The sequence below is a fragment of the Mustela lutreola genome, chromosome 7 (assembly GCF_030435805.1).
Source record: "Mustela lutreola isolate mMusLut2 chromosome 7, mMusLut2.pri, whole genome shotgun sequence".
In the NCBI taxonomy this organism is placed as follows: domain Eukaryota; kingdom Metazoa; phylum Chordata; class Mammalia; order Carnivora; family Mustelidae; genus Mustela; species Mustela lutreola.
Genome location: NC_081296.1, coordinates 51,168,349 through 51,191,376, shown reverse-complemented (window position 1 = coordinate 51,191,376; position 23,028 = coordinate 51,168,349). Strand labels below are relative to the sequence as shown.

The window sequence follows — 23,028 nt, the reverse complement described above, 5'->3', positions numbered from 1 at the left end:
CAAATGAATTAATAAAATCTTAAAAAACAAAAACAAAAAAAAACAAACACCCTGCATTAAAAAAAAAAAAAAAAAGAAAGGCCTCTGCAGTTCTTTCATTTAGAGGGCATATCTACTTGTGGTCCTGGCATACTGCTAAAAAGAGATGGGCATACTAGAATTCCTGGGAGGGCAAATAATGAACTTGCTTCAACTCTATCATTCAGTGTTAGAAGTTTGCAAGTAAGACCACTGAAGTCAAATGAGGCACAGAAATACGTATGCCATTCAGTCTTTTTAATGTAATTTTAACATTTAGGAGGGCCAAAAAAATGGCTCTCTCATTTAATTAAGGAGAAAAATTAATCCTATCCTAGAACTAAGAAAGTTTTAACTAAAAAGCTGTGTATCTAGATTCAGGTTCAGTCAAAGATTCAGATAATACTTTTAGAATTGTAACCTTTTTATAGATATGCCCACAAAGTAAGAAGCAGAAAGATGTAAGTATTATTAAGAATCATCTTAAGATATTTCCCAGCTGGTTCTCAATCTTAAGGTAATGCTTTCAGATTTGTTTTAGACTTAGTAATCCTTTAAATACTCAGATTGTTGATTCTGAAATGCCTATCATGGGCTGCTCTTTTGATTATAAATCGTACTTTTATTACTGTAGTAACAAAGTCTCTTGGGCCCTAAAAGAGAGCAGATGGGATGATTAACAACAGCAGCTGTTGCATCAATGTCCAGGAAATTACATGCATACCATAAATTTTAAATTTTATATGCCTCAGCTTCCCAATTTTTTAATACCACTCCCTCTACTGCCAACACCCAACAAACACAATATATGAAGATAAACTTAGTAAGATACCACTGAAGTCATTAAGTGCCTTTGATGACTTTTAGTTAAATCAATCTTATTACTAGTTTGATTTTGATAAACTATATTAACCATTTTTAGAGTTAATAAATATAACTTTTCTAACCCATTATTAGATTCCATGGGTTACAGTAATTAGTTTACAATGCTCAACTGTTTCACAAGTGTTTCACTGATATTCAAATTTAATATGCACAATAATGGTGGGCGTAAATGCTGTTATTCACATTTTATTGGTGAGGAAACCACACAGAGTAATTAAGTATCTTGCCCAAGTAAAAGAACCTGGGTGGATTTAAATAAGCCTTCAAAGCTGTTGTTCTTATTCTTCAATGTCCTTAAGACACAGAAGCACTGCAATCCCCTATCTTCTCACACTGGCTCACAGCTAAAACATTTACTGGAATATAATTTGTATTTAATGGCTTTTAAACAAGAAATTCACAGTTTAACTAGTGAGAAATCTGGGGAGTCTGGGCTTCTTGAAGATTAACATCAGCACAGGCAGCTCAAAAAACGGCTTACAGGTGGCATTTTAGTTTCCCCAGCAACTCAATTTTCCTGGATCAAAATCTAACTAAAAATAATGCTTTCTGTGGTAGAACAAGTTCATTTGGAGTCCTTCCTCCTCCCTTTGGAAATTAAGCAAAGTACTTTGACACAGTCTAATACAAGAGAAGTACCGACGCCTCTGTAAAGTAATCTGATCAAGTCACTGCCTCTTCAACTTCTTTTAGAAATCTCTAGAAAACAACTCCTTGCCCTTTCAGGGCCCTTTTTGGAAAATAAATCCTCATTTGCCTATGTGACTAGTCACTTTCAATGTCAAAGTGTCTATTTTCAGATATTTGGTCTGAATATCTACCATTCCAGTAGCTATTATTAACAGTAACTCTTCTCCATGACTTATGGGAGAATTACCAAAGGAAAGGACCAAAAATTTGTTTTAAGTGAGATGCAGAAAGACTAAATTAATCAGCAAGAGTTATTTCTTAGAATAATAGAGACTTCATTAGACAGTTTAAGCGGTTATATTAGTATCAACAAGTACTTCTTGAGCTGGGATTATGAATTCAATTCCTGAATACAGTACAGGGAAAATTCTAAAGATGTCACCAAAGAGATTTCCTGGAAACTTAACCTCTGACAGAAATGATACCAGCCTCAACCTCTTTCAGACACATGGCGCATAAAGAATTTACAGCTGTAAGCAGTCACTTACTTACTGAATAGCTACTACAAAAAGTATTATCCAAGACCGAATAGTACATAAATTCACAGACCTAGCCCTGTAGAAGTTTTCAAACTGGAACGAACTGTACCAAGTGGTTATGAGTCAGTATTCTTATAAAACAACCCAAAACATCTTCACTGGTTCCAGAACTGATTACTGATTTTCACATTCCACATATAAAGATCAGTTTTTCCCCCAACACCTCTTATTAGAAACCTGGATATTACTAAGGGAAACACCATTTCCTCCTCACGTTTAGAGATTTAATCGCACAGAGGTACTTATGCATTTTAATACATATCTTTAAAAGGACAAAGCTTGTCATCTATGTAGTGATTTATCTGGCAGGGCCTTTTTTTCAAGCGACTTCTGGCAGGATTTTACTTAAGAGATCAGAGGATGTCAGCTTAACGCTTATAAACTAGATCCACAATGGGCCTTTGGTAATTAACGGTAAGTTCTGAGCTAATGAAAGGATTTGTGGGCGGGCCACTGTCCTGAGCGACTCCAGATAAGACTATTTGTCCTAAAAGCAGTAGGGTTAGGGAAAGAAAATCTGCATCCCATCTCCTTATCTTGACCTATTAAATCAGGCCGCCAGGAAAAGACCACAAAACCACCCCTTGGGTCCTTGGGGTCAACACACTGCAGGGCCAAATGCCGGCCTGGGCGTCTCTTCGCTGTCAGGGACCAGGGTAGAGAAGCCACCACACCCCTTGCTCCACACCGTCCGCCCCAGGGACCTGGGAGTCAGGCCCGTAACATCTTAGCACTCATTAAGAGCTCTCAAGCCACGACTACCGTCACCAACGCAGGGTTTCAACGGGTCCATTCTGCCCAGCTTCCTCGACCCTCCCTTAGCCTCTCTTCCCTTTCGGGGCGCCCGCCCGCTCCGAAGGGTGGGAACTCACGGCCGCCGCGGCGCCGGTGAAAATATCCTCCCCCTCGGTGTCGCTGTCCCCAGCCTCGGGTTCTGACCCTCCGGCCGTCCCCTCCGACTCCGGCTCCAGGCCGGGGAAAGGCGGAGGGAATCTTTCCGAAGCGCTACATCCACCACCACCCGACGCCATCTTCCTCCACCCGCGGCGGAAGCCGCAACAACAACTTTATAGAGAGATAGCGCCGCGAGCAAAACGTTCCAGATGAACGAGGAGTGGGATCGTCGTGACCAACCCCGCGGGACGCACAGGGCGGGGGTTCAGGGGCGGAGCGTGGACACTGGGGGCGGGGCGGGGCGGCCCCAAACTCCTACCCAACAAATCCGAACCCGACATTCGGACGCTGAGATCTTAACCAAGGGGAAGAGTGGGGCGGAAAAGGAGGAGCTAGCTGGGTAGGGAATGTTCAGATTCCTAAGGCCCTTTGTGTTCTGGATAGCTGTAGCCGACAGCTTTCGTAAGATATTCGAAATAAAGGAGTTTGAAAACTTCTCTACATGCCACCTACCTCTGCCAAGCACAGTGCTCTTGTTGAGATTCAGTAAATATTTTTGATTGCGGTCTCTCAACAGGCGGCAGTAGTTTCACCATTTATTCTTCCGGCAGCGTTTAGTTAATTCATTCAAGAAATATATATTGAACATCTACTGTGTGCCTGGCACCCTACTATGCGTTTGAAATACAGAAATAAGCTCCTGACCCACTAGACACTTGAGGGAGACAGACGTGTAAATGAACACATTCAATGTGTTCAGTGCTGTAATGTGCTCTGGGAGCTCAGTGAAAGAGGCTATCAGTTATGTTTGGAGATGCAGGGAGGCCTCACAGGAGATGAGACCTAAATGCTCTAAATTTGGTTACAAGGAAGTTAAAGTTATCCTCTTCATTGTTGTGGAGTGGAGTGGAACAGATGGCAGGGAAATTCTTAAACTCTGAACACAATTTTCCTGGGACCCAAACTACTCACCTGTCTGGTGAGCCGAAAATCTAAATCAGCCGGACAATAAGCAAAGGTTTAAAGATAAACGGGATATGTTAGCATAGGGTAATTCTGCACACTGACCCTGACTTTCTTTTCAATAGAGAAGAGATGACATTTGGTATCAAGTCTGACAAAAGGTTTGTTTCTAATTGCAAATTCTTCAACATCAGGGATTAGTTCCCTCACAGGTCTATGAGCTGTGTGAGGGCTGGGGCCACCTCCTACCTTTGCATTCTCAGTGCCTATACACCAAGTCTGGCAAAGTAAGTGGCCGATAAAAGTTCGAAGCTTGGAGGGAGGGATGGATAAAACTAACATCATCAACCTTGTTCCTGGCATTCATCACTGGTACGACCATGAGAGGACTTAAGACATTCTTTTTAGGATGAGGATTTCCAGTATGTCACTACTGGATATCCTGGGCACGAGGAAAGCTCTTTCGTTGTTAGTTGTCTCTGAAGGCGACTGACAGAAATACGCAGCTAGTAGTGAGGAAAGGTGCTGGCCTGGGGGCCTCTGAGGCGAGGAAAGTCAAAAAACCCTCCCCGCCCCGCGACGCCTAACCAACCTCAGTAGACTCCCAAGACCTTCCGTTTCACGGCACGGAAACTCACTTCCGGCGTAACTAGGAAGTAAGAAACTGGCTGGAAGGGGCTACCGCAGAGATATAATAGTAGACTGTCCTTTCATACGCTCCTGCACCAAAAGAAATCAAGATCTCCTTTCCCCTACCTCTTCAGGATTCATTTTCAGCTTATCGAGGGCGCTGAATGAGGCAAACAGTGGCGGGTAACAGACCGTTACCTACCGGCTCTTACCCGACATAGACTACAAATACCAGAATACATCTCCTTGCTCCATTCATCCCAGCACGCAATGCGCCTCACGTGCTGGAAGGAATTTTTTTTCTTCTTGTCCCGCCGAAACCGAGCAAAGCATGCTGGGGCTTGTAGTCTCCGCGGGGCCCTTCCCTAGGTCCTCCGCGCTACTCCGCCGGGTCCCGCCTATTTTCTGCTGTCCTGGACCTTTAGGCAGGTCTTGGCCCATTTGAAGACCAGGAAGTTGATAAATCGCGAGGCCCGCTGCTGAGAGACGGTGGCTCGGGTGGGACAGTCGCCAGGGATGGCGGAGCGTGAGGATGGAGCGGGTGTCCGGGCTGTTCTCCTGGACGCTCCCGTGGCTCACCGGCCTCTTTGAGCGGGGAGCTGCCCGGCAGCCCCGGATCATGGAAGAGAAAGCGCTAGAGGTTTATGGTAATTAATTTTACCCAGGGAAGCGATTGGCGTTGTACGTGGAGATGGGGGTAACGGGGATCTCACCTGAGGGCTGGGGGTACAGAACTCGGTTTTTGCTGGGTCTCGTCCGAAGCTTGGGAAGCCTTTTTTCCGGGTTCCTGAGTCACGCTGGAATGTGGATCTTTCTAGGACCCGGGCTCTTCCTAAACCTGGGGCACGCCGAGCCTGGAGGTCTTAAACGCTTCGTTTCCCTTGTCTGCCCCACGCCCTCTTCAAGACTTCTGACGCAGAGCAGGCGTTTAGGGTGCTTGGTTAGGAACCAAACCTGGCTACACTACTTGTCTCCTTCCTTGCGTCCCCGAGCCCCTTGGACACAAATTCCTTCTCCTGCCACCACTCCTGCAGCACTGCTGGGTGACTAACAAGTTGGGGACTGGCCTAAGGTCATAGCCGTTCTCTTGTCCAAAAAAAAAAAAAAAAAAAAAAAAAAAGCAGAGGTCTCAGAGAGAAGTGGACAAAACGGCCTCTCTGTACCCAGGCTTCGAACTTAAGAGTTTCTTATCACAGCCAAACCAGCAGTGCAAAAACGAATATACACACACAGTCACATACATTTTTTCAACCTTCTGGGGCCAGCATCATTGCACAGATGAGGAAACAAAGGTTCAGAATGGTTAAAACAGCTACCTGGAGGTCACACTGCCAGTAAAGAAATGGCAAAAACCAAGCCCTTGATTTCTGATTCCAAACTTTCTGCACTTTACACCATTTTACAATTGCCTTATACCTCCCTGTTTTTGGACTTTCGTAGTATTGTTTTTGTAAACTAAGAAGGCTGGCTCTAACTACTGTTAAGCTATTCCTGCTGACGGAGAGTGAAAGATCTAACCATGAGAATACAAATAAAATGTGGACAATGATAATAGGCTGGGAGAAGGAGGTCAGCATTGAAAAAGATCTTTGGAGCCAATCTAATTTACCTCTCTCTTACTAGAGGCAGGAGTTAAGCCCAGCTAGATGATTATGAGTGGAATGATCTCCACAAAACAGACACATTCCTGTCCTGACTTCTGTCTACAGCATCTCAGGACAGAAGGACACTTGGGGGTACAGCTTTGGAAGAGAGATGATTCTTGTCCTAAAGCTTATATTGAGGGAGACCTGTGTATGAGAAAATATACTATTTTTTTTTAAAGATTTTATTTATTTATTTGACAGAGAGAAATCACAAGTAGATAGAGAGGCAGGCAGAGAGAGAGAGAGAGAGAAGCAGGCTCCCCGCTGAGCAGAGAGCCCGATGCGGGACTCGATCCCAGGACCCTGAGATCATGACCTGAGCTGAAGGCAGCGGCTTAACCCACTGAGCCACCCAGGCGCCCCAGAGAAGTTTAATAAGGGGTGAGACTTAATTTCAGGGTTAGGTATCATATTAAAGAATATAATGCAGCTTGTATAAATGAGCCTTACAGGGAACATGCCCAGGATGAGGGGCAGCAAATTCCTTTTTATTCTATTTATTTATTTATTTTTAAAGAAGATTTTATTTATTTATTTATTTGACAGACAGAGATCACAAGTAGGCAGAGAGGCAGGCAGAGAGAGAGAGAGAGAGAAGCAGGCTTCCTGCGGAGCAGGGAGCCCGATGCGGGGCTCAATCCCAGGACCCTGAGATCATGACCCGAGCCAAAGGCAGCAGCCCAAACCACTGAGCCACCCAGACTCCCCAGCAAATTCCTTTTTAAAGAGCCACGTGTTTGGGGCGCCTGGGTGGCTCAGTGGGTTAAAGCCTCTGGTTCGGCTCAGGTCATGATCCCAGGATCCTGGGATGGTGCCCCACATTGGGCTCTCTGCTCAGCAGGGAGCCTGCTTCCCTTCCTCTCTCTCTGTCTGCCTCTCTGCCTACTTATGATCTCTGTCAAATAAATAAACAAAATCTTAAAAAAAAAAAAAAAAAAGGCCACATTTCCCTGAGCCCCATGATGATAGAGCCTTGTGAAGAGAAAGCTTTGTTCTTTTCTTCCCTGCCTCCATTTTCAAATTCTGTGGCTAATCAAGTGGCTAATGAAGCCCAGGAGTGGTCAGGAAGAGAAGGTAGAGCTTGCTGGATTCGTTGTTCCCAGCAGCATTTTTGATTACAGGGGTGCTATCAATTAGAGAACAAAACCTTAGGCTTGAGAACATCAAGCCCATCCTATGTGAATTCCCTCTGCTCTCCTTTTTACCTCACCATTTCTCTATCATTCTATTTTTCCGTATTTTTCTACCCCAGAATAAGAAGGAAATCTTGTCCTCTCCAAGGCCAGCCCAGGCTCCCATATCCTTGGTCTCATTCCCTTCTTATTTTGCCAGTCCCCCGTCCACACCCCTATACTTTCAGTCTCACTTCCTCTATTTGATCCTTCCCCTTGGGCTATAAAACATACTCAAGTTTCCCTTACTTTTTTTCATTGTTTTAGCTTTGTCTAAACCGCCTATTGGTTCTTTGCCCTTCCCTTCCCTGCCAAAGTCCTAGCACTACATTTTCAGTTCCTTCTCACTTCCCCCTTTTGCCATCTGGCTTCTGCCTTATCTCTTTACTGAAACTGCTTTCTTACAGGTGATCTTCTGGGTGACAAAACCAAAGAAAGACCTTTTTCTGTTCTCTTTATTTGGAATTTTTCTGCTGCATTTAATGTTAACCTCCCCCCACTTCCATCTCTGCTTCTTGCTTTTCTTTCTCCTTCTGATACCTAAATTAGGTGTTTCCCACAGATGTATTCTTGGGTCTCTCCCTTTACATTAGTGGTTCTCAAATTGAGATGCTCATAAGAGCAATCTGAGGACTTTTTTTTTTAAAAGATTTTATTTATTTGGCAGAGAGAGAGCACAAACAGGGGGAGTGGCAGGCAGAGGGAGAGGGAGAAGCAGGCTCCCTGTAGAGCAGGGGAAGCCTGACATGGAACTCATCCTGGGACTCCAGGATCATGACTGAGTTGAAGGCAGTGGCTTAACTAACTGAGACACCCAGGCACCCCAACTGGAGGAATTTTTTTAAAAGTTTTACTGCTCAGCCCATACAAATCAGTTAAATCAGGATCTTTGGGGGTAGGGCTTAGACATTAGTTTTTGTTTTGTTTTTAAAGCAATCCTGATGATTCCATTGTTCACCCAAGGTTGAAAACTACTGTTCTGCTCATTCTTTGCGAATCCCTTGGGTTCATCAACCACTCAGGCTTTGGTGCACTCTCTGTCTTTTTTTTTTTTTTTTAAAGATTTTATTTATTTATTTGACAGACAGAGATCACAAGTAGGCAGAGAGAGAGGCAGGCAGAGAGAGAGGAGGAAGCAGGCTCCCTGCAGAGCAGAGAGCCTGATGCGGGGCTCCATCCCAGGACTCTGGGATCATGACCTGAGCTGAAGGCAGAAGCTTTAACCCACTGAGCCACCCAGGCACCCCTCTCTCTCTCTTTTTAATTAAATTCTTAATTTTAATTAACTAACATACGGCTTATGTTAGTTTCAGGCGTACAGCATGATTTAACAATTCTGTACATTATTCAGTGCTCATCTTGGTAAGTGTACTCTTAAAACTCTTTATCCATTTCACCGGTTCCTCCACCCACCTCCCCTCTGATAACCATCAGTTTGTTCTCTATAGTTAAAAGTCTGTTTCTTGGTTTGTGTGTCTCTTTTTTCCTTTTGTTCATTTGTTTTATTTCTTAAATTCCGCATATAAGTGAGATCATATGGTATTTGTCTTTGACTTATTTTGGTTCGCATTATACTCTCTAGCTCCATTCATGTCCTTGCAAATGGCAAAACTTCATTCTTTTTTATGGCTGAATAATATTCCATTACATATATCAGATATATTCATAAATTCATCTATCAATGGATACGGGGCTGCTTCTATGTCTTGGCTGTTGTGAAAAATGCTGCTACAAACATAGTCATGCATGTACCCCTTTGAAGTAGTGTTTTTGTATTTTGGGGGTAAATACCCAGTAGTGGAATTACTGAATTATAGGGTAGTTCCATTTTTAATTTTTTGAGGAACCTCCATACTGTTTTCCACAGTGGCTGTACCAGTTTGCGTTCCCACCAGTAGTGCACAGGGTTCCTTTTCTCCACATCCTTGCCAACATTTGTTTCTTGTGTTTTTGATTTTAGCCATTCTGACAGGTGTGAGCTGATATCTCATTGTGGTTCTGACTTGCGTTTCCCTGATGACCAGTGATGTTGAGCATCTTTTCATGTGTCTGTTTAACCTTGGTGCTCTCTTAACCCTTACGTCACAGTTCAGTGTTTGCTGGAATGTCCCACTGAGTTGCCCCTTAAGCACCTCAAAATCAATATGTATAAAATTGAACCCACTTCTCCCAGCCTCTACCCAACTTTCTTCCTGTGTTCTCCAGTTTTTCTTTTTTCATTCTGTCAGTGTTCTCCCAGACGGAGTTAAAAATCTGAGTCATCTTCCTTTTTCCCTTTCCTCGTCTTCTACATCTCAACAATCGTCAAATTCTGTTGATTCTGCTGCTGAGATTACTTCTCCTTCTGTCCCCTCCTCTCCATTACTATTGTCATGTGCCTGTTTTGGGCCCAGCATTTTCAGCTGGCCCTGCTCTTCCTCCTGAGTCTACCGGCTAGTGGATGAGTTCCTTGCTGACAGTGTAATGCTGGCCCTGTTCCTCTCTTGTTCAGAACATCTTGAGGATTCCCTATTGCCTATACTTAACTGTAAAAGATCCTTGATGGTCTGGCCCAAACTCTTACATACTCACTTATGTTGGGTTCCAGGCAGACTAAACATATTTTTTTTTTTAAGATTTTATTTATTTATTTGACAGAGATCACAAGTAGGCAGAGATGCAGGCAGAGAGAGAGAGAAGCAGACTCCCTGCTGAGCAGAGAGCCTGATGTGGGACTTGATTCCAGTACCCTGAGATCATGACCTGACCCGAAGGCAGCGGCTTAACCCACTGAGCCACCCAGGCACCCCAACATTTTTTTTTAAAGATTTTATTTATTTATTTGACAGACAGAGATCACAAGTAGGCAGAGAAGCAGGCAGAGAGAGAGGAGGAAGCAGGCTCCCCACTGAGCAGAGAGCCTGATGCAGGGCTCGATCCCAGGACCCTGAGATCATGACCTGAGCTGAAGGCAGAGGCTTTAACCCACTGAGCCACCCAGAAGCCCCATTAATAAAAATTTTTTAAAAGTAATCTCTACACTCAACGTGGGAATCAAACTCATAACCCCAAGATCTAGAGTTGCATGCACTGCTGACTAAGCCAGCCAAGTGCCCTAAACTACTTTTCCTTTCCTTTTCTTCACCTTCAGTATCAAATATTGATATTTTAAAGACTTGATTTAGATTCGATTTTCATAAATCCTGATACCACAGTCTCCCAAGCTACAAGTTATTTCTTTCTCTGGAGCTTCTATGATACTCTTCTTTTATTTTTTACTTTTTTTTTTTAAAGATTTTATTTATTTGACAGAGATTACAAGTAGGCAGAGAGGCAGGCAGAGAGAGGTGCGGGGAAGCAGGCTCCTTGCCGAGGAGAGAGCCCAATGCGGGGCTTGATCCTCAGGACCCTGAGGACCTGAGTTCCTCAAAAAATTAAAAATGGAACTACGCTATAATTCAGTAATTCCACTACTGGGTATTTACCCCAAAAACACAATACCTGGGCCGAAGGCAGAGGCGTAACCCACTGAGCCATCCAGGAGCCCCACTCTCCTCCTTTTTTATTCTCTCTGCAATGTTGGATCCAAGAAACAAGTTATGATCCACTAAGAATCTAAGAAAACAGTTTTCTCAAAAGGAAACTGATTGTGGAAACTGCTGTGAGAAATCTGGGCAGATACTGTTAATATTTGGTTAAAGAAAAAGAAAGAAGTCCATGTTTGGATTAGGACTGGCAAAGTCATCCTTATGTAGCATTTTCATGTTTTAACATAATACCTTGTCTCTGATGATTCTTTAGATTTGATTCGAACTATCCGGGACCCAGAGAAGCCCAATACTTTAGAAGAACTGGAAGTGGTAACGGAAAGTAGTGTGGAGGTTCAGGAGAGAAATGAAGACGACTATTTGGTTATTATCAGGTTCACGCCAACAGTACCTCACTGCTCTTTGGCAACCCTTATTGGTAAGTTTTTATATACAAATATATTTTTAATTCTAAATTATTTTACTGTTATTGACCCCAAATAACAATTAGTGTCATGTATCACACTTTGTAGTTCACAGAGTCTTTTCAGATGTGTGTCTTCTGTAGCCCTCACAGCCTGTGAGAGAATTTTCCAGATGAGGAACTCGAGACTCAGAGACTTTAAGTGACTTGCTCAGAATCATATAGCCAGGAAATGATGAAGCTGAAGCTCAGACCCAGTTCCCCTGGCTCCAGACGTGAGATCTCCTTAGTTATACCATGCTGCTTGTCTTCCCTGTGCGTGCCTACAGTTAAGAGAGTGGGTGTGGGCCAGTCCTCTCCTCAGTTCTGGAGATTGCAGTGGGTGCTGTCAGCCTAACCCTGCTGTCATCACCTTCCTCTCCTTTGCTGCTCTGTTAGCTTCAGTGCAATATGGGCATCAGTCCTAGTGGGAGAGTTCTGTTTTTTTTGTTTTTATTTTTTTAAAGTATTTTTGATGTAGTTTTCTATTTGAGAGGCAGTGTTCCTAATACTTTGGAGTAGTTAGCAGTAAGATATACAAGAGATGTCTTTGAATATATACTACTTTGTTATAGAGAAGATAAAGGAGGGGTGCCTGGGTGGCTCACTCAGTTAAGTGTCAACTCTTAATTTCTGCTCAGGTCCTGTTCTCAGGGTCATGGGATAGAGCCCTGCTCGGGCTCCGCACTGGGTATGGAGCCTGCTAAAGATTCTCTTTCTGCCTCTCCCTCTGCCCCTCTCCCCACCCACTGTCTAAAAACATAAATAAAAATATAGAAGATAGGGGCGCCTGGGTGGCTCAGTGGGTTAAGCCGCTGCCTTCGGTTCAGGTTGTGATCTCAGGGTCCTGGGATCGAGTCCCACATCGGGCTCTCTGCTCAGCAGGGAGCCTGCTTCCTCCTCTCTCTCTCTGCCTGCCTCTCCTCCTACTTGTGATCTCTCTCTGTCAAATAAATAAATAAAAATATAGAAGATAAAAGAAGTTTATTTCAAACCAAATGTTCATCAGTAGAGGAATGCTGAAGTAATCATTGATGATATTTATTAACAACGGAATGCTATACAGCTGTGGAAAAGGTCTCCATGTACTGGTATGGAAAGATCTTTGTGACATACTGTTAAGAAATAAAAACAAGTGTAATATTGCTATATTTGTGTAAAAAAGGGCAAAAACAGAAATTTGTATTTGATTGTGTATACATGAAGAATACATAAGAAATGACTAGCTGTGAAGGGCAGTGTGGTAGAAACGGCAGGATGGGGACAGGTTGGGGGTAAGACTTTACTATATACTTTTTTATATTTTTAAGTCTTTGAACTATGCAAATATATTATCTATTTAAAAATAGATACATTTACAAAAATGATTGAAAAGATAAACATTTTATTATTACTTCCATTGTTGTGATTTCTGTTTTTCTCTTCTCACTTGATGATCTGGGATTCCTATTAGTGATTTCCAGCATATAGGCCGTATCTTGAGGGACTAAAGGGTCCACGAATCCATAGATAATATTGTGGTTATTTATTTATTTATTTATTTTTAAGATTTATTTATTTATCAGAGAGAGAGAGAGAACATGAGCCAGGGGAGGGACGGAGGGAGAGAGAATCCTCAAGCAGAGTCCCTGCTGAGCATTGAGCCCAAGGCAGGGCTGGATCCCAGGACCGTGAGATCATGATCTGAGCCAAAATCAAGAGTCAGCCATTTAACCTACTGAGCCACCCAGGCGCCTTGATAATACTGTGGTTATTAATATTCCATATTGGAAAAAGCATTTTTGAATGCGTACTTATTTTTTTTGTCATTGCATAGTTTCTGAATCAACAGATAACAGAAGTGCTGCTACTCTCTTGATGGGAAGGGGAATATCTTAAAATATTTTTATATATAAGATTTCTTAAAAAGAGGGTCTGTTCCTGTAAGAGCCTTTAGCAAATTGAGTTTTCAAAAAGTAACATTTATTTTGTGCTTTTTCTTTTTTTTTTTTTTTACACATTACAAAAGTAATGTGTTTCTTGGCAATAATTTGGAAACTCCATAAAAGCATAAAGAATGAAGTAAAAATCAGCTGTCATCAAAGAATGTGTGCTCTGGTCTAAAATTTCAGCTCTTTGGGGTACCAGTGGGGTCCCAGTGAGTTTGGGTGGCTCAGTGGCTTAAAGCCTCTGCCTTGGGCTCAGGTCATGATCCCAGGGTCTTGGGATCGAGCCCCGCATTGGGCTCTCTGCTCAGTGGGGAACCTGCTTCCCCAACTCCTTGCCTGCCTCTCTATATGCTTGTGATCTCTGTCTGTCAAATAAATAAATAAAATTTTTAGAAAAATAAAAATAAAAAAATAAAATTCCAGCTCTGTCAAGTCTGCCACTTTGTGGCCTTAGGCAAATTACTCAACCTTTCTGAGCCTCAGTTTTCTCATCTGTAAAGTAGAGGTAATAACAGTATCAAGAGTTATAAAGGTTAGATAATAGAAAGCATGAAATAGATAAGGAATATTTTTTATTCTTTATTAAATATTAGTTTTTAATTACATAGCCATAGAAATTTGTGCTAATCACATCAGTATATCATAATTTTTATAACCATTTATACCACTTCTAGACTTTTAGAATTATAAATAATACTATGATGAATGACTTTATACATAAATATTTTCATATATCTCTAGTTTTTGCCTCAGGATAAATTCCTTTAATTGAAATTATTGGGTCATATGGTATAAGTAATTTTAAGCCTCTGGGTACATATTAGTAAGTCCTTATGAAAAAATTTCTGCTCTTTGACCCAGGAATTAAGGAAATAATTCCATTAAAGAAAATAGTAACATGTACAGAATGTTTATAGTAAATTTGTAATCATAAAGCCTGGAAGAAACTCTAGTATCTATTAATAAGGAAATGGCACCAACATAATGGGATTTCTTGTTTCTTTTGAAAATGATAAATATGATCGGGCGCCTGGGTGGCTCAGTGGGTTAAAGCCTCTGCCTTCAGCTCAGGTCATGATCTCAGATTCCTGGGATGGAGCACTACATCGGGCTCTCCGCTCAGCAGGGAGCCTGCTTCCCTCTCTCTACCTGCCTGCCTCTCTGCCTACTTGTGATCTCTGTCTGTCAAATAAATAAATAAATAAAATCTTAAAAAAAAAAAAAAAAGAAAATGATAAATATGATCAAGGAATCAAAGTATCTGTTTGGGAAATGTATGAAAAAACTGGAATGCTAAGTTGCATTTGCATTCTAATTGTAATTATCAAAAAGCATATTTGTATGGACAAAGATTGAGAAAACCCACGAAATAAAAGTAACTCTAAAGACACCGAGATCTGGTTATGGTAGCTACTTCAGATCTGTCCACTCCTTGAACAAAGTGTTGTCAGGTTTTTGAGGGCCCTTTTAATATGAGTTTCAGTTAAGACCCTTGGCTTTTTAGAAGTGAGTATACTAGTGTAGTAACCGGATTCAGTCAACGTGATTAGAAAACTCAATGAAGATAGCCCTCTTTCTGGCATCTGGGAGGCATTTCCTATGAGCAGGTAGTGCGAACCAGCGGAAGGCACCTGGATATGCATTCCAGCCCGACTGCTTAGCTCATCACCTACTTAGAGTTATCCTGGTAAGTAATTGCAAAGACAAGGAAGACTCAAAGGAAATGAGTGGGTAAGGCAGAGAAACTAGCTAATAGCCATTTGTGTTGACTTAGTCCAGACAAGAATAGCTGAAGGCAGGTCTGGTCCAATATGAATGGCATAGGATTTGGAGTCAGAAGGTCTATATTTAGCTCACAGCTCTCTGCTATTCAGACAAATCATTTATCATGGTTCCTGGTTGTAAAATGAAAATGATACGATAGTAATAGCTAATATTTATTAAATGCTTTTTATGTACCAAGTCCTATTTTAGGCACATTGCATAATAATTTATTTACCACTTGTAACAACCCTATATGTAGGGGTACTATTATAATATTTACTTTACAGATGGGGAAACTGAAGCTCAGGAGAGGTTAAGTAACTTGCCTAGGCCCCCATAGCTTGTATATAGTAGACTGCTTTTGAACCCAGACTATCTATCTCAGTAACACTGTACTGCCTCTCTTGAGGATATTGATGGTCAAGAAAGTGCTTTGTGAATTGTGAAATGGTTGTTATATACTATGTGGCTAAAACACCTACCAGCAGTGAGTAGAACACATGAGGAGGCTCAGATGATACACAGGTAACAAATTAAAGAGACAGTGTGGGGGGCAGAGGGAAGAGAAGAGCCCTCCAGATATGTTTTAAGGCAGATCTTCTAAAGGGGGACCCTCTTACAGAAACTATATATTGTCTTTAGAGTTCTCTAATATTTATTATGGAATTACTGTGTTTTAGACTCTAAGTGCTTTGAAACACTTCCTGTGCATAAGAACAGTTTGACTTATCTTTTTGTGTCTAGGGGTGTAGATTTAGATACAAATTCCTTCCTTGTTTTGAGGTGGGAGAGAAGTGGAACATGGACACACTGAGGGTCTGTTCTAAACTGAGTTTTAATTTCTCTTATAAGTCTCAACTGGGGGATATATACTTGGCATTGGGTGATAAACTGAAGTTCAGAGGATCTTGTTTTAGGGAACTCTATTTGTATATTTCAGGCATAGAAGATTCCAAATTTGAGAAGATCCTTGTGGTCCTTTTAAGAGGCTCTTATTTGGTTTTACATTTTTACATGATCTGGCCTGTTCTGAGTGTTCAATAAAGTTAAATGAGTGAATTGACCTTTGCTCGAAGGTAAATTGATGTAGTAGAAAGGAGATAGGCTTTGCAGTGGTCTTGGGTTTTAGTCTCAGCTACCACTTTACTAGCTAAGTGACTTGGGCAAATTACATTGTGACCTTAGTTTCATAATTTGTAGAATGGGTTTGGTAATACCGTGGCTCACTGGATTAGTTGAGGAATATGTAAGACTGTATATATTAAAGTTGCTAGCATGGTGCCTGATTCAAAGGAGACCTACACTGGATTGAGCCAAAGCTGTTTCCAGCTACTGTTTTGTATGGAGACACCTACATACAGCTGTATACTTTTTCAGGAATTGATAAGAGAAGAGATAATTAGGGCCTTTCCTTTTTTCCCTCTACAGGGCTGTGCTTAAGAGTAAAACTTCAACGGTGTTTACCGTTTAAACATAAGGTAAGGAAGATTTTGTTGTTTTATAACAGGTTTATTGAGATTTAATTCACATTTCACACAACTCCCCTGTTTAAATTGTACAGTTTAATGTTTTTTTGTCTATCCACTGAAATGTGCAACCATCACTACTATCACTTTTTTTTTTTTAAAGATTTTATTTATTTGAGAGAGTGTGAGCAATCATTAATAGGGGGTGGGCAGAGGGAGAGGGAAAAGGAGACTCCTTGCTGAGGAAGTCCAACTCAGGCCTCAATTCCAGGACCCTGGGATCATGACCTGAGCTGAGGGCAGCTGCTTAACCAACTGAGCCACCCAGCTGCCCCAGTTTTAAGACATTCTCATCACTTCAGTAAGAAACCCCATAACCATTTCCTGAAACCTTCCTCCATCCCCAGGCAACCACTGATCTCCTTTGGACTCTATAGATTTGCTAATTCTGAATGTTTAATTTAAATGGAATCATACAGTTTGTGGTCTTTTAGACTGGCCTCTTTCGCTTAAAATATTATTTTCAGAATTCATCCATGTCCTAGCATGTGTCAGTCTTTCTTCCCTTTTTACTGCCTTATATGATTCCATTGTATGGATATACCATAGCTTGTTTATCTATTGACTACTGGATGGACATTTGGGTTGTTTCCACTTCTTGTCTATTATGAATAATGCTGCTATGAACATTCATGTACAGGTTTTCACTTGGGGATGTTTCATCTTCCCTCCACCTAGGAGGGGAATTGCTGTGTCTTTTGCTAACTAGATTTAACTTTTGAGGCATTGCTAGACTGTTTTCCATAGCTGCTTTACCATTTTACATTCCCACCGACAGTGTATGAGGGTTCTTACACTTCTGTATTAATATTATCTGTCTTTTTCATTATAGCCATTCTAGCAGGTTGGAAGTGATAACTTGTGGTTTTGATTGCTATTTCCCTGGTGCTAACAATGTTGAACATATTTTCATGTGAAAAAGTTTAAAAGCAAGGAAGAACCACTAAGAAAGGGCCACAAGTAATCTTTCAGATTTAGAGTCTTCTATGCCTGCAAGGTACCAAGCCCACTGTGTGGTCTCCCTGAAGTATAGTTAGTTCATACAGGAATAACAGGGTAAATGCCTGACTTTTCCCCTTTATTTACCATTTTTCAGAGTTGAGTCATGCGTAATTTTAAACCAAAGTAAATGAATATGGAGTGATTTTATATCTGTTCCTTTGTTTTCTGGAATAAGAGTTAGTATTATGCCTCTAGCCACTAGAGGAATTCATATGGTATTTTTCGCAGGGATGGAGCAGAGGGAGAGAAAGAATCTTTTTTTTTTTTTAAGATTTTATTTATTTATTTGACAAACAGATCTCAAGTAGGGGGAGAGGCAGGCAGAGAGAGAGAGAGAGAGAGAGAGAGAGGAGGAAGCAGGCACCCTACTGAGCAGAGAGCCCGATGTGGAGCTGGAGCCCAAGATCCCAGGATCATGACCTAAACCTAAGGCAGAGGCTTTAACCCACTGAGCCACCCAGGTGCCCTGAGCAAAAGAATCTTAAGCAGGCTCCATAATAGCAAGGAGCTCGGCGTTGAGCTAAATCTCACAATCCTGAGACCATGACCTGGGCCGAACTCAAGAGCTGGGGAGCCACCCAGGTGCCCCAAGGTGTTTTTTTTTTTTTTTTTTTAAGTCTGTTCTGTATGACCTCTAGGGTCTCTTAGCCATAATAAAGTAAGATTTTTTTTTTCACTCTTGAAAGTAGCAAAATAATTGTATAAGAATTAGTTCATACACTCCAGTGTTCTCTGGGGAGTAGACATGCCTTTATTATATAGCATGCTTTATTTGTCACAGGATTTTGTGGGTTTGTCTCAGAAGGTCTAGTTCTTGGAAGTTAGCTAATCTGGGGGAATGAAGCAGGGCCAGGAGGTTTAGCTTAACCAATATTATACTTGAAATTAAATTTAGCAAGATAATAGTTTAATGAGAAAAGGAGGATACTGAAAACTATATTGTGATCCCATTTTTGTAAAATAAGCAAAGAGGGGCGCCTGGGTGGCTCAGTGGGTTAAGCCGCTGCCTTCGGCTCGGGTCATGATCTCAGGGTCCTGGGATCGAGTCCCGCATCGGGCTCTCTGCTCAGCAGGGAGCCTGTTTCCTCCTCCTCTCTCTCTCTGCCTGCCTCTCTACCTACTTGTGATCTCTCTCCGTCAAATAAATAAATAAAATCTTAAAAAAAAAAAATAAAATAAAATAAGCAAAGAAAAGAAACTTACAACTTTGGGGTGTATAAAATCTGTATTCCATTATGTAGGTATGGAGAAAAATATGGAAGAAACTACACTAGATTATTAGTATGGCTTTTCTTGGTGCTTGGGGCAGAGAGGAAGTTTAGATATTTTAGGTACTGATTTGGGAGGAAGAGATAGAGTGTAGAGTAGAGAGATCCATTCCATGAGTAAAATATGTATGAGATCTCATTTGTGTAAAATTTTATTTGTGTGTATTCATTAAAGAAGGTGATTAATGGGAATACCCCCTGCAGGCCTTCCGCGGGTGACCAAAATTAAAAATTTACTAATTTCAGGATGCCTGGGTGGCTCAGTCGGTTAAGTGTCTACCTTCAGCTCAGGTAGTGATCCCTGCTTCTCCTCTGTCTCTCTCTGTCTCTGTCTCTGTCTCTCTCTCTCTCTGTGTCTCTCATGAACAAATGAATAAAATCTTTAAAAAAAAAAAATCTACTAATTTCAGTCCCTGTTTTGGAGGGATTTGTCACTAAGTCATTAGTGTTAAGAAAACTATTTGGGCTTTCATTCCTAGACTCTTTAGTCTACTGTGCATTCCACTTTACTTGTCACCTTAGAGTGTTCTAAGTATTTTGGTTTTAATATTTTTTTTCTTCCTAGTTGGAAATCTACATTTCTGAAGGAACCCACTCAACAGAGGAAGACAGTAAGTCAATCTTGACCCATTAAAAAACAACTTCAGATAGTACTTCACTTTGGATACTGGTATTCAGCTATCCAAGTATCTTTGGGTCATTTGCAAAAAAGTGAAGAATTAGTTATTAGCTCTTCTGTGAGGTGGGGAAGCATAGGTTTTTCAAGAAAATAATTTTTCAGTAGGACTCTAGGTGAACCAGAGGCAGGCCCTGTGAGTATTGGCTGGTTTTGACGAGTAGCTGCACCTCTCTAAAAGATATCCAGCTTTAGGGACCTTGACTTACAAACTCTAAAGAGGGCTTGATTTTTTTCTTTGGTGCAGGGTAGAGAGCTATGTACTTGAAATTGAAATTGAAGATCTAGAAAAGAATATGGACAATTCTCTTTTGAACTCTTATGTTGAGAGTGCTTTTAGCAAATTATAGACAGATATTATGGGCCAATACCTTTATTATATCAAGAGCCATGCAAACTCATTAAAAAATAAAACACGCAGTAGATTAACAGAGATGGACAGAAAATTCACAGAATAACTAATAGATAAACATGGGGAAATATCCTCTCACTATTTATCAATATATGATAAAAGTATAAAATATGCAAATTATAAAATATGCAAATTGATAAAATATGCAAATTATAATAATGAGCTGTTTTTCACCTACTGTTTTATATGTGTGTATGTTTGTTTTTATTAATAGTACTAGTTTTTTGCAAACTGATAACTCATGTATTGTTGGTAAAAAATGTTGGGAAGTAATTCAGTGATAAGAATCAAACCATAAAAAAATATTCAGACCCCTTGATCTAATAATGCCACTTTTAAGAATCTTTCCAAAAAGAAGTCTATATATATAAGGGTGCTCCATGTAGCATAGTCTTCATAATTAATTTAGAAGGCTTGAGATTTTGGCTGTGTTAAATAACCCTGTAGTTTGAAAAAATAAGCTTAACAGGGGAAAATAACAGTTTTCAAAATTGTATCTACTCTTTGCTCTATATGGGAATAGTGTATATGGACAAAGACTAGAAAGAAAGAAATGAAAATAGTTGTGTTAGAGTAGTAAGGATTTAGGGGGTATTTTTCCTCTGTAAGTCTCCCTTCTAGAACTTAAAAAAGTGAGCCAGCTTTAAGTTATCAAGGAGTTCAATTTTACTTAAAGAGCTAATGAAATTTTTGTCTGTCACTATATGTTGACACAGTCCCTCTGCTAACTTTTGTCTGTGTTTTGCAGTCAACAAGCAGATAAATGACAAAGAGCGAGTGGCAGCTGCAATGGAAAACCCCAACTTACGGGAAATTGTGGAACAGTGTGTTCTGGAACCCGACTAATATCTGTTCTAAGAGCCACTTACCTTTAATTGTTTGATATATTTGTTTAAATTCTTTGTAAAATGTAAAAGACTCATGTTTAATACATAGGTGATTTGTACCTCAAGGCATTTTTTTTAATGGATGATTTGCAAGCAAGATATAATTATAAGCAGTACCTAGTTTGTTCAGTGGATAACATTCTCAGGATTTGTAACACTTAAATGATCAGACAGAAAAATATTTTCTAGTAATTATGTGTCAGATGACTTGCAATTTTTTGACGCCTCTTCTGATACAACTACTTTTCATGTCAAATATTTACTGTGCCCAGATGTATTCAATTTAAATCATTACTGTAGAATAAATAAAATAGACATGATTCTTGTAATGATGTACCTTAGAATGTTTACGTTGAATTGTAAATCTTAGGTAAATGTCAACTCTAAAAGGTATCTACATAATAATCAGAAATCTGAGAACCAGGAAGAACGCTTAAAAGCTGGCGTAGGCTCTGCCTTGCTTCAGGGAGTCCTGGACCCATCTGTAGATAAGGATTGAATGTGGAGCTGGCCAGATAATATACATAATTTTGAAGATCAAGAAATCCCCTAAAGAAGTTTGGGTTAAACCAAACTAAATTTATGGTTTCTTCTTTATTTGAACTTTGTTCATTTGGGGGCTGATTATCATTTGAGATATAACAGGTTGTGGAAGGCGGCCTCCGAGTGTTCCCCAATGATCTTCCGTTCCTGGTCTCCATGCCCCTATATAGTTTCCTTCCAGATTGAATCAGAGCTGGTAGGTGTGGCTACTCAAGAGTCAGAGGGGACAGTGTGTGACTTCTGAGGCTGATCATAACAGGTGTTGCATTCATCTTGATTTCTCGAATCTCTCACTCTGTGGGCATCCGGCTACCATGTCATGAGAACACACGAGCAACTCTGTGGAGAATTCCACAAGGGAGGAATTCAGGCCTTGCACCAACAACCAGCACCAATTTACAAACCATGTGAGTGAACCGTATTAGAAGTGATACTGCAGCCTCAGTCAAGCTGATATCTTGACTGGAACTCCACAAGACCCTGAGCCAGAACTGTCTAACTAAGCCCCCCAAATTCCTGACCCAGAGAAGCTGTGAGCAATAATAAATGTTTATTGTTTATACCACTAAGTTTGGGGGTAATTTGTTATATAGCATTAAGTAACAAATAGGTTTTTAGAATGGAATTCTTCTGCCTCAAATTTAATTGAGGATACAAAGGGGAAAATGGGAGAACTTCTTCCTTGGCTCTTGAACCCCTTTATCCACTTCAAGAGTATATGTTTTGAAAGAACAGTGGTTTTTATAAGAAGATTAATGAAGAGGTTTTTTTGGATAAAACTGTTGCCGTGTTGAGTTCCAGCCCCCATTTTGGTGGAGGAGTAGGGAAGGGACAACTTCTACCACTGCCTGCTGAGGGGAATTCCAAGGGGACAACTTAGAGAGTTTGGAAATGTATTCCTTGCAGTTGGGGGAATCCAGTAAACTGGTGCTTGACTCGGGCCCGAGGAAAAAGGTGAAAGTGGACTGAAGGCTGGACCAAAGGCAGGCTGATTTCCTGCCTGGGAAGTCTAGAGTGCAAGAGAGAGGCAAAGTCAATGACTCTGATGACAGAGTCCTCAGGACAAGGTATGCATGACTGTTTCTCATGGACTGTGCTTTGGGGTCGTATTTGACATTGTCCAATTGGCCATCAGCAGAGATGAGGAGACCTCCACAGAAAGGGTCTGAACATGTCCTGCCTGGTGCCCAGGAACTGAGGAGAGAGGACAGCAAGTGAACAGCAAAGTGGGGGCAGATGCATTTGCCAGGGTCAAGGGGTGCAGCAGGACCCTCTGGTAAGCTCATGAAGGTACCGACCTAAGAGAGAGAGCCAGCCCTAATCTCCAGGCAGGCCCAGAGAGCACAAAGTCAACCAGCTAAGTAAGAACTCTCCTATCTGGAATGTTCCCTTATCAGCCTCTAAGGCAGTGGTAGACTAACTAGCAAGCAGGGGGACTGGGGAGGAGGAATGGACTGTATCCCATTGCTCTGATACAGGTCTCAAGCCTGAAGCAGGACCCAAATTATCCAAAGAGATAATGCCAAGTTTGTAGTTTTGACTATGAGATGTGACCAGATTCTTTAATGCAGTGAGATTTTATGATTGAAGGTGACGGGAAGACTTCGTCTGACAGA

The 23,028-nt window shown here is 41.1% G+C and overlaps 2 protein-coding genes across 5 annotated transcripts in view; one reads left to right on the top strand and one right to left on the bottom strand.

Annotated features, from left to right (window-relative positions):
* Window positions 1-4,876, bottom strand: part of SNX1 (sorting nexin 1) — a 33,857-nt gene extending 28,981 nt beyond the window's left edge. Inside the window, exon 1 of one of the 3 annotated variants that reach the window (XM_059180752.1) lies at window positions 4,832-4,876. In XM_059180752.1, coding sequence (XP_059036735.1) covers window positions 4,832-4,861 — 30 coding nt within the window. In that variant the 5' untranslated portion in view covers window positions 4,862-4,876. Of the gene's footprint in view, window positions 1-3,004; window positions 3,251-4,745; window positions 4,776-4,831 lie in introns of those variants that run through there. The other 2 variants (XM_059180753.1, XM_059180751.1) reach the window with 2 other exon arrangements.
* Window positions 4,877-4,987: 111 nt separating this feature from the next.
* Window positions 4,988-21,981, top strand: CIAO2A (cytosolic iron-sulfur assembly component 2A). 2 transcript variants are annotated; one of them, XM_059180754.1, is made up of 5 exons: window positions 4,989-5,266; window positions 11,218-11,382; window positions 16,527-16,576; window positions 19,460-19,505; window positions 20,731-21,981. In XM_059180754.1, the coding sequence occupies exons 1-5, from the start codon at window positions 5,152-5,154 to the stop codon at window positions 20,826-20,828; spliced, it is 474 nt and encodes a 157-aa protein (XP_059036737.1). In that variant the 5' UTR covers window positions 4,989-5,151; the 3' UTR covers window positions 20,829-21,981. The 2 variants fall into 2 exon arrangements, with proteins under 2 accessions (XP_059036738.1, XP_059036737.1); XM_059180755.1 differs by lacking the exon at window positions 16,527-16,576 and having other exon boundaries at window positions 4,988-5,266.
* Window positions 21,982-23,028: the final 1,047 nt, after the last annotated feature.

Excerpts from the sequence above, each read along its gene's own strand:
- CIAO2A (XM_059180754.1), top strand. The coding sequence starts at position 5,152 with ATGGAGCGGGTGTCCGGGCTGTTCTCCTGGACGCTCCCGTGGCTCACC. Across the intron at positions 16,577-19,459 it reads GTTTACCGTTTAAACATAAG|TTGGAAATCTACATTTCTGA; the intron begins GTAAGGAAGATT and ends TTTTCTTCCTAG. Across the intron at positions 19,506-20,730 it reads CCACTCAACAGAGGAAGACA|TCAACAAGCAGATAAATGAC; the intron begins GTAAGTCAATCT and ends TGTGTTTTGCAG.